The sequence below is a fragment of the Aphelocoma coerulescens genome, chromosome 10 (genome assembly GCF_041296385.1).
Source record: "Aphelocoma coerulescens isolate FSJ_1873_10779 chromosome 10, UR_Acoe_1.0, whole genome shotgun sequence".
Classification (NCBI taxonomy): domain Eukaryota; kingdom Metazoa; phylum Chordata; class Aves; order Passeriformes; family Corvidae; genus Aphelocoma; species Aphelocoma coerulescens.
Window position 1 is genome coordinate 205,095 of NC_091024.1, and position 10,573 is coordinate 215,667.

General features: G+C 39.8%; 1 protein-coding gene across 1 annotated transcript; it reads left to right on the plus strand.

Moving 5' to 3' along the window:
* The first annotated feature begins 3,350 nt into the window (after positions 1–3,350).
* On the plus strand, positions 3,351–9,946 carry RSL24D1 (ribosomal L24 domain containing 1). Its single transcript, XM_069025882.1, has 6 exons — positions 3,351–3,472; positions 5,319–5,432; positions 6,976–7,048; positions 7,749–7,812; positions 8,243–8,328; positions 9,539–9,946. The coding sequence occupies exons 1-6, from the start codon at positions 3,392–3,394 to the stop codon at positions 9,610–9,612; spliced, it is 492 nt and encodes a 163-aa protein (XP_068881983.1). The 5' UTR covers positions 3,351–3,391; the 3' UTR covers positions 9,613–9,946.
* The last annotated feature ends 627 nt before the right edge of the window (positions 9,947–10,573 follow it).

The following is a 10,573-nucleotide window of genomic DNA, read 5'->3' on the forward strand; positions in this document are numbered from 1 at the left end:
CATGTTTGTCATGCCTATTATTTGTAACTATTTACAAAGAGGATCTGCATAAAATTGCTTTGATGTCAGCCTTTGAAATGTGCCATAGGATTTATCTGTTTTAATTATTGTGTGACAAAACTTTTGTTCCCTTTTAAACTCTCATGAGAAATCACAGTTGATGGTTCTTGACAGTAAACTACACTGTTCTTACTAGACTAGTACTGGTTTTAAAAAACAAAGAAACAAGAATTCTTATGTGATGAGAAACTGTTATTTCAAGAAAAGTTGTTTCCATTCAGTGTCAGATGGAGACACTGATCTGTAATTGAACAGAGTTTTGGAAAGGATTTCCATTAAGATGGATTGTCCCAGGATTTCTTATTATAATATAAAATAGTTAAACATTCCTGATATGAACTTTGCCAGCACTGTTGAACTGAACTGTAACATTTCCTGTTGTCTCAGTTCAATGTCAGTCTGTGTCCTGCACTGTCCCTTTTTGTTGTGAGGTTTCTTTGTTCAAACGTGTCCGAGATCTGTGCTGTGGCTGAGATGCTTCTTGGTGACCCTCTCTTGCACTGACCAAACCAGTCAGACAGGGCCTGGTGAATCCTGGGTGATGCCAGGAGGAGCCCAAGCCCAAACTGATGGAGGCATCAGTTCTGTGTTCCTAAGACATTCAGGACGCTGCTCATCTGAACATGTCACATGTTCAGAGCAAAGGGAATCAAACTATACATTTTGTCAACTTTACTGCTTCTACAAAGGTAAGTAGCCTCATTTTTCAGACTAACTGCTTCCATCAAGAGTAGTGTCTGTTACCAGGTAGGTTATGATGTGCTGGAGGACATTGCTGCTATTCAGAGGTTCCTTGACAGGCAAGAAAATGAGCTGAACTAAACCTCATTAAGTTTAAAAAGGGCAAGTGTCAAGTGTCACTGGGTATTACATCTGGGCTGCAATAACCCTATGTAGTAGCGCTAGCTGAAAAAATATTTTTCAGAAAAGGGGATAAGCATCCTGTTCCAAAGCAGGCTGACCAGAAGCCAAAAGTGCTGCTGTGGCAGAGAAGGCCAGCTGTATCCAGGGCTGCACTGGTAAAATGAAGGCAGCAGATTGGGAAAGTCAGTCTTTCCTTATCTTCAGTAATTGTAAGACTGCCTAGAGTTCTGTGCCCTGTTTTGGACACCTCAGTAGAAGAAAGACATTGACACACTGGAGTGAGTCTAGTAGGTGCCATCAGGATCAGAGGGCTGGAGCACAAAGGGTAGGAAGAGACAGAACAGAGTTTGCTTAGCTTTAAGCTAAGGGAGACCTTTCTGCTATCTTGAACTCTCATGGGAGGATACACAGAAGGTGGAGCCTATCTCAGAGGGCATAGGGATAGGAAAGAGGCAAGAGAGAAAAGTTCTCTAGAAAATTAAGATTAAATAGTAGGAATAGATTGTCACCATAAGAGTGGTCAGAAATTGGAACAGGAGCTGAGGAAGGTTATGAAATCTCCATCCTTGAAGACACTAAAAACTAAACTGGATGTGGCCCTGAGCCTGGTATTAATTTGTTCTGCTTTGAGCAGTGCTTTACTCTAGATGACCTCCAGAAGTGTCTTCCACCTAATGGGATCATATGTCTCTGAAGCTGATCCTACAAGTGCATTTTCCTGACAGTTCATTCCTTCATATGACTATGTATGACAGTTCTTTTACTTCTATTAGGAAACTTGTACAAATGTGTAAATACTTGCTGATCAGAGCTTTGCTATGTTGTTTTGTGACATGTATAAGTTTAAGTGTATGAGCTTAAGGTATTGAGATGTTTGGTGAAACAATTCTTGCTGTAGTAATCTGTGTCAAAAACAAATGAGCCACTTGGTTTGCTGCAAAATCTCCTCTTCCACTGAGGCTGTTTTTCATCTGGATACCTAATTTTCTCTGTGAATAACTATTAATGGAGTTAGAAGTACATACTGGTTTTTTTTTAATAATTAATCTGGATTCTGTCACCAGAAACCTTCAATCTATATTACCTTTTAGTCAGGAACAAGCACTTCAAATCTACAACGTAATGGCTTGTAGAGGAGATTAGTGCTTTGATGTGAGAAAAGGAGATGTGGGTGAAAGTGTAATGGTAAATGCTTTTATTTTCACTGTGCACTTACATCCTCTCTGTTGGACATATTGGTGCAGTCTGTAATTCAAAGTGTTTAAATTGTAGAAGCCACCAAAGACTTCACAATACAGGACTCTGCCAGGAAAAGTGAAATAAATACAGCCCATGGGGAAAATAAATTGCATAGGCAGGAAACTCAAAGTAATCAAACTGAAAAAGGAGAACAGCCCTGGACCTAAGCAAACTTGTTTACTATTTGGTTTTGCCTCTAGTTGTAAACTTGTCTTCATAGCTTCCCTCATAAAATTGGATTTTGTGTGTGTATTTAGTATTTCCTGTTATCACCTGGGTTGCCATCCTCTGTCACTGCCACAGAGCCTGCGCTCTGGCCTGCAGTGAGTCATTAACATCCTGTACAGTCCTGGGCTCCAGCATGGATCTCCTGCAGTAGATGTGGCTGAGGTCTGGTTTTCAGAAAGATTGGAGACAGCCTTAGTGCTGATAAGGTAAGTGACTGCACTGTGCTAAAGCAGTTTTAGTTTCTTCCTCCAGTATTTCTTAATACAGCACCAAGCTGACTGCATTTCTTTAGTTGTTCTAGAAACCAGAAAGCAAAAACTGCTTTAGAGGCACATGCAATTCAGCACATGGATTTTTCACCAGATACTCAGGTAGTTAATTTCTTTTAAATGGAGAAGCAGGGATTGTGGTGGTAAAGACTTATGTGGTGAGGAAATTTCAGACTCAGAGCTGGGACAGCATCCTACAATTGAATACGGAGAAGACCTCCAATTCCAAACACTTCAGGAAGGTACAGGGCCTAGGATTTAGGACCTTTCACAATAAACAAGTAACTCTAGGAGAGGGAACAGAAGGAGTAATAGGTACCTGTATGGTGTGCAGAGCCATTGGTTTTAGACAGGACTTCAAATTTTGCTTAGATTCTGGATTTTACAGATAGGAAAACAGCACAAAAACTGTTGCCTGAATTTTACAGCAAATCAACTGTAGACTTAAAAATCTACGTCTAACTCCCTTTCTCTTCCTTGGGTTACTGTGTCTATCCATATGTTAGTACCGATTCGTTAATTTCTCGCCCTTGGAACACAGTTTTTCCTTTACAAACATACATCAGGACCTTGTACCCGTGTGGGCCCGCTCACGGCCGGTGGGGGGCGGGCGCGGTGCGCGGCGCGCGGCGGGGTCGGCAGGGGGCGCGGTGGCGCTGCGGGAGCCGGGCCCGCCCCGCGCCACCGCCTCCGGTCAGCTGGGCCGCGCTTCCGCCCGCGCCGCCGCCGCCATGCGCATCGAGAAGTGCTACTTCTGCTCGGGGCCCATCTACCCGGGACACGGCGTCATGTTTGTGCGCAACGACTGCAAGGTACCGCCCGACCGGCACCGGCGCCGGCGCTGCTCTCCCCGCAGCGCTCACGGCTGTTCCCTGTGCCGGCCCGGCCTGTGAGGCGGGGATCGCTGTCACCGGCCGCGCCCCACGCGGAGCGCTCATAGCCAGAGCCTCTGTCCCGGGCCGGGGTCGCTGCTGGCCGTCGGCACGGGGCCGTGCTGCAGTCCGCACGCACCGCCTGTGTGTGTGGGCGGACGGGAGCCCGAAATGAGTGTAGTTGATCAGAGCACGGTGCTGAGAACACCGAGGTTTTTGGTTCGATCCCTCCACGGGCCACTTACTTAAGAGCTGGACTCGGTAATCCTTGTGGGTCCGTTCCAACTCTGACTATTCTGTGAATCTGCGAAATTCATGTCTTACTGATATTTAAATATAAGGACCTAGAGCGACATAGTAATTTGGCAGCTGGTATGGCCGTCGGCAAGAGTGGAGGCTGAATTATTTGCTTTCAGTTTTTAGTAAGAAATAATACATTTCGCAGAACACAGAATCCTCATCCTTTAATTTTCAGGTGGCAGCAGGTGGGTGCTCGGCTCTGAGCAGACACCGCAGGCAGGCGCTGAGGGCCGGCATGTCCCTCGTGGGGCTCTGGGAAAAGCTGTGACTCCGGGATCTGATGTGATTCACCCAGCTGAGGCTGTCAGAACAGCAGGAGCATGGCACTCTGGGCTCTGCACCGGGCTGACAAGTTTGTATTCAAAATGTTGTGTATAGTTTTCCAGCCTCTGCCGCGCTCCTCATTGATGCTGCGGGGCCTTGGAGCCCCCAGTGCGAAGCGCAGCTTGCGCAAATCGCTTCCTTCCCGTGCCCAGACGTCAGAACAGATCCCGGCCGGGCCGTGCTGCTCGCATGAGTCACAGCTCCGGAGAGCTTGGGGGTGGATGCGCACTGACACTGGTCTGTGAGCTCAGAACGGCCACAGGGGATGTGTTTTTAGATAAGGTAGCACAGTGGCAGCTTAGTCGTGAACAGATAATCTATGAAAGGGCAAAATACAATGGCAGGTGTGCCTAAATTGAGGTGAAAAAACGTGGTAGAAGAGTGTAAAAAAAAAGTTATTCGAAGATGATTGCCTTAATTAAAAGTTTCTATTAACTTTCTTTAGAATTGACTTAGATGGGAAGGAGAGTATGGCTGTAGGAAAATAGGGTATTCAAAACCTCATGAATAACATGTAATTCTGACCACTCTTAAGTGAAGAGTCTAGCATTCTGTAGAATGTGTAGAAAAATAGGGAAAAAAAGAAAAAGATCAATTAAAACTTTCTGGCATTATGCTTTAACTGCTTTCAGTAAATTCAGTCCAGGACTTAACTAATGTGTTTAGGACTCCTGCATGATAATCTTTGGGGCCTAAGGCTGCATCCCAGAGAAGAGATGTTTTTGTGTGTGTGTTGCATTCAGTATGAGACGTGTGAGGATTTTTTGTTGTTCTCAGGATGGTACTGTATCTAAAAAGTGCTGGCAGCTGTAGAAAATTGTTTATTCATACTAGAGGTTTGTTTTTATGGTTATTTTTGCAGATGATAAGTCTCACAACTCAGGTATATTTTATTTACAATCAGCTTAATTGTAAGTACTCATGCTTATCCCTGGCAGCTGTGAAAATGACTTTATAATGACAAAACAATATTAGTGCTTGAAATTATTTTTGTTAATAGCTGTATTTTCTATAAAAATACTGGCATTTGAAAGATGAATATAATTTCTAATGAGCAGTATTTTTAGAGTAACTTTAGTGTTTGATATCACACTTGCAGTGGGGCATGAATAATGTGATTTGACTAAGATTTTTCTTTATTATCACCCCCTTCTTATTTAAGATATTTAGATTCTGCAAATCAAAATGCCACAGAAACTTCAAAAAGAAGCGAAATCCCAGAAAGATGAGATGGACTAAAGCATTCCGTAAAGCAGCTGGCAAAGAACTGACAGTGGTAAGAAGCTGAACTGGCTCATGCTTTACATTAGCACACTAAAATGGCTCTTCCCATGGCAGACAGGCTGGGCTAGGTGGCTTAAAGCATTGTCATTTAATGAAATGAGCTCGAGAAAAGAGGGATAGTGGAAGAGAATGTGAGAGTTTCTTGAGAGTGAGCTATTCATTCAGCTTGATTAAAACCTGGATCTTCCCACTTCGGGATGGAAGCCGGTGTATCCGGTGTCTGTTGGTAACACGTGGTGGCTCCCAACTCCAAGGCATTTTTTCCTACTAATAAATCTTCTACTCTCTGTACATATAGTCATATTTCTGCACAAATAATCCGAGTTACCAGGTACCTCAGCAAGTACCTCTATGTAGACCCCTGAAATAGTTACCTGTGAAGTCTCTTTAAAAGCTTACAATTTGTAGGAACAGTCTTTGCATAGATAGGAATGTTTGCAAAACATTGTGAGACCTCAAATGCAATTTCAAACCAAAATTGCTTCAGTGGTGAAAATATTAAACATTCACTTTTTGTGGGACAGTCCTTAAATAATTTAAGAATTACTGTGACGTAATTACCTATTTTTTTACAGAATATTAAAAATCTAGTAAGCGTTTTGAAACAGTGCCTTCTGTGGATCTTTCAAGGGAAAGAATGTGGTTTTATTTTTTGAGGTGACTCTGAAAAGCCGTGGTTAATTAGCATCTTCAGTAATGGTGTTTCTTGCTTTTGAGTTGTTTCTGGCTATGTTGAATTACCTCTTTGAAAATAACTGAATTTAGAATTACTTTATACATGTCTAAATAGGTGACAGTATGTTCCAATTTTGAGATACATAATGTATTTTAAGAATAAAGCCAGTACATGAACTTAGTGCTGTGTAACTCTGCTTTACCTCAACAAAAAACAGCCTCTGGGCAGGGAGAAGTCCTCAGATAAAGCTGATATAAAGCTAAATGTCTGGCATAAAAGAGGTCAGGAAACTGTTTTTTCATCTTCAGCTCATGGGGATGAGGGGACATAGTTGGGGGATGGCAGCTGTCCCAAATGCCAGAGTTATCAATTGAAATATTTCACAGTTTCAAATCGTACTGTTTCAACATTCTTAAAATGAAATAGTGGTTGGGTTGGTTTTTTTTTAGCCATTTCAAAATTAGAAGCTGTTGAGTAGAACATAGTTGTCCAGCAATAAATGCTTTCAACTCTACAGGTTTTCAATTTTGCCTTCCAGCTGTATAATCTACTCTGTATTTCCTATTCTGCATGGGTTTTCTCTGTTCTTTTGTCTTGCTAAATAGAAAATAGCTGAGGGACGTTGTGATAAATAGTTCTTTTCAGACAAATCCCTGTGGCTCCTGACACTTTGAGGTCAAACACTCGGTTTCCTTCTCATATTTATCTCTAATGATTGTTCAAATCTAAGAACAGAGATTCTGAAAAGGGGGAAAAAATCCTATAAAATATGAAGTTAAATGAGTGAGTGCTATAATAAGAATGTATTGATATAGATATGCTTCTGCATATAGTCTGTATTTACTTTTTCTTGATACAGGATAATTCATTTGAATTTGAAAAACGTAGGAATGAACCTGTGAAATACCAGAGAGAGTTGTGGAACAAGACTGGTGAGTCATTTTAGGAAAAAAACAAAAGATGGATTTTTTACTTATCGTGAATGTGTTTTCAAAAGATGACATTGAGTATTGACAGCTTCTAGTGGTTGTGCTTGAAGTTACTGAAATCGTGTCCAAATTCTTAATGTGTGGAGGAGGTTTGAGTTGTAAACAGGTGTGGAGTTTCATTTGATTGGTTTTTTTCAGAAAATGGTTAGAAAAAGAGGACCCGAAGTCCTTTATTTTGAATTACTGTCTTCAAAACCCCTTAGTGGTTTTCCAGCTTTTGAAGAGGCTCCCAGTGCAAGCCTTTTACATTGATGTGGTTGTTTCTATGTTTGTGCTAATTCCACTTCAGTTTGTTTCATAGAATCAATTGCTATAAAATGGGAGGACTGCAAAGGAGAAGGTGGTAACTTCCATCTGTTTTCAAGTAGTCTTTTGCAGTGATGGTTAACAATAGAAATTATGTGTAGGCACAAAAGTGGAAGCATAGATAAGTTGTAAAATACAAGTAATCATAGTTGCTACACAGAATATTCCCTTATCCTCCTGGTCTTTGAAGAAAGAATAGCTTCCTCTATATAGTGTGAGAGTTGCCTGTGGTATTTACATATTATGGGAGTACTGGTAGAGCTGCTTTGCAAAAATAGCATGGATTTTCTGCTGCAGGGATTTAAACACATTTAAAACAACTTCTGCTTTATTTCAGTGGATGCAATGAAGAGAGTGGAGGAAATAAAGCAAAAACGCCAAGCCAGATTTATTATGAACAGGTGAGAATTATTTCTGTGTTAAGACAATCTTTTCAGAAATGGGATGATCAAATTTTAAAGAGTTATTTGCTTTGTGTATACACAGTCATCCAAGGGATGGGGTAAAATACTTTTGGTGGGCTCTACTCTGTGTTACTGGCTGTCCAAGGAAATGTAGCTTTTGGACACTCAATTATAAGAACTTGTTTGTTGTACAGAGTATTAAGTTTAAACAAATTTCTGATAGGAGTTGGTACAGTGCTGCATTTTTTTTGTGATTTTGTATCCAGTATTTTCTTGAATTGGTTTTTAAATATTTTTTATCTTTGTTTCCTCATAATCATAGTTATTTACAGACTATACATACCTTTAGCAAGAGATACCATGCATTAAAATGAAAGCATACATCTCCTCTTTGAAGGTAATTAAATCTAGCTTTCCCCTTTCCCAGATTAAAGAAGAGCAAAGAGTTGCAGAAGGCAGAAGACATCAAAGAAGTCAAACAGAACATCCACCTTCTTCGTGCTCCCCATGCAGGTAAGAATTTGCTTTACTGGTTTGCTTGCACAGTTTTAGGACGAATGACTCATTCTACAGATCAATAATCCTGTACACTTGTCTTACAATTAATTTATCTAGTCCTGCATTCATCCTTATTTTGTGTGTTTTAAATTGCACTAAACATGTGGTGGTCCATGAGCTGCATGTTTGTTAACCAGTACATTTATCTAAGTCTTCCCTTTGAACTGGTTGGTTGAACTCAACAGGCTCTACTACTGAATGATATAAAACAGAGGAGTTCAACTTTGCTGCTTGAATTTGTCAGTTAATTGTGAGAGCAGCTTTTTTTGTACTTCACTGAGTGTAACAGAACTTACATGAAAATACTGTTCTTTCAGTAAAGTCACATTTTAAATAAACTAATTACTTGGAAAAATACACTTAATGAAGTAATGAAGACAAGTTAAAAACGTTTCCATTAGCTCTTGTTTTATAAAAATTACCTTCATTATTAGGTATTAATTAAAAGTCTGTTCTGTGGTTTTTCTTAGATTTTTGTCCAGATATATATAAACTTTGGTTTAATCTGTCCCCCCTTCTTTTTTTGAGGAAAGAAAAAAGATCTGAATTCAAAAGAATAAACCCAAGTGTTTGTTTCTGTGTTTGGCTTTGCTTGTGTTAAATGAATGATGCACAGTAGTGTGTGGTACATCTGTTGGTCAAACGCCAGCTGCCTTTTTGGTACTCTGCAATTCTGACTGGGCAGAGAGCAAAATCAAATCTAGATCTTGGATTTTTCTTTTTCTTTGTTTTTCTTTTGGCCGTCTTGTTGAGAGTTAATGTTTTTGCTGTCCAACACAGCATTTAGGAGGGCTTAAATCTTCATGTAAAAACTAATGTGAGAAGGCCATTGATCTGTAATAAGTAATAAATTTTTATAGTCCTTTGCAAGGTTCTGCCAGGTATTGGCAGCTGTATCAGTTTGTCATAGCAGGTGAAAACACAGGTTTGACTGCATTTTAGATTTTGCATATAAACAGCATCAGTTTTTCTGCTAAAACAGGTTTTAGGAGGTGATGGAGGTTAGCAGTGAATACCTTTGAGCTTGTTGGGTTTGCTCATAAACAACTCTTCAAGCAATGTATTTAGGCTGTTTCACGTGTAATAGACACATATATTGTTCAAGAAAAAACAGTTATTTGGGTTTAGAGAAACATGTTGAATTTGATTTTTTTTTTTTTTGAAGGTACACCAAAACAGCTGGAGGACAAAATGGTGCAGAAGCTACAAGAGGATATACCTATGGAAGAAGACTCTTAAAGTGCTTTTATTTGCTATTTATATCTCTTCAGCAGTTAACAGTTCCTTACTGCCTCACCTGACATCATTCAGAAATGTGCTTACAGTTGAAGAAAAGTACATTTTAATGAATAGCAGTCATTTACAATTTGAATTATTTTTTTAATGAAAAGTAATAGGTTGGATACTAGTTTAGGCAGTACTTAAAATTCTGTAGTTTGAGAAAACCTTGTCAGCAGGATGGAGAATGAAGCATTATTGTTTAAGATAACGTGTTCCTTGGAAAGTTACACTTCTTCTGGATAACTTTTCCACGGTAATTTAAATAATAAATAATAAAAGATGCTGGCCCTGAGCTTTTCTTACTTTATCTGTTGTTCTTTCAAAGTGGTGAAAGCAGATAAAAATCTATCTTAATGATTACAAGATTGGGCAGGATGTATTAATTTTCATCAATCCGGTGTGGTCCAGACTTATTTTCATTCTTGTCCTGGGGAAAATTTTTCAATTTGAAGAATATAGTGTTTGTTTTATCTCCTTTTTAAGTCAGCTACCCCAGAATTCCATTGCAGTTGACACCTGGCAAAGCTAACATTGATGCAGGACCTAGGTTTGGAAAATAGTAATGGTGATATCACCTACTCTGGAGTTGGCCCTGCCATCATCCTTACCCAGCAAAATTCAAATCTAATGTCTAATCAGGCAGATTGAGATGTTCAATAAATCACACTTGAGACTGTGTTTATCTGACCCCCAGGATTATTTTGATGGAAAAGATGCTGCTAAATCACAAGTATTTTGCATATTGTGGTGGTATTTATTCAGTGTGTCAGCACTGATATAAATACTGTTTTAAACTGTCGGAGTTTAAAATTGTCTGCAACAGTGTGATCAAAGAAAACTTTCAAAGGCGTTTATAGTATTTGGCTTCTTGTCATGCTAGTTACCCTCAAAAACAATAATTTGTGGTTCTTTTCCGAAC

Excerpts from the sequence above, each read along its gene's own strand:
- RSL24D1 (XM_069025882.1), top strand. The coding sequence starts at position 3,392 with ATGCGCATCGAGAAGTGCTACTTCTGCTCGGGGCCCATCTACCCGGGA. Across the intron at positions 7,049-7,748 it reads AGAGTTGTGGAACAAGACTG|TGGATGCAATGAAGAGAGTG; the intron begins GTGAGTCATTTT and ends GCTTTATTTCAG. Across the intron at positions 7,813-8,242 it reads GCCAGATTTATTATGAACAG|ATTAAAGAAGAGCAAAGAGT; the intron begins GTGAGAATTATT and ends CCCCTTTCCCAG.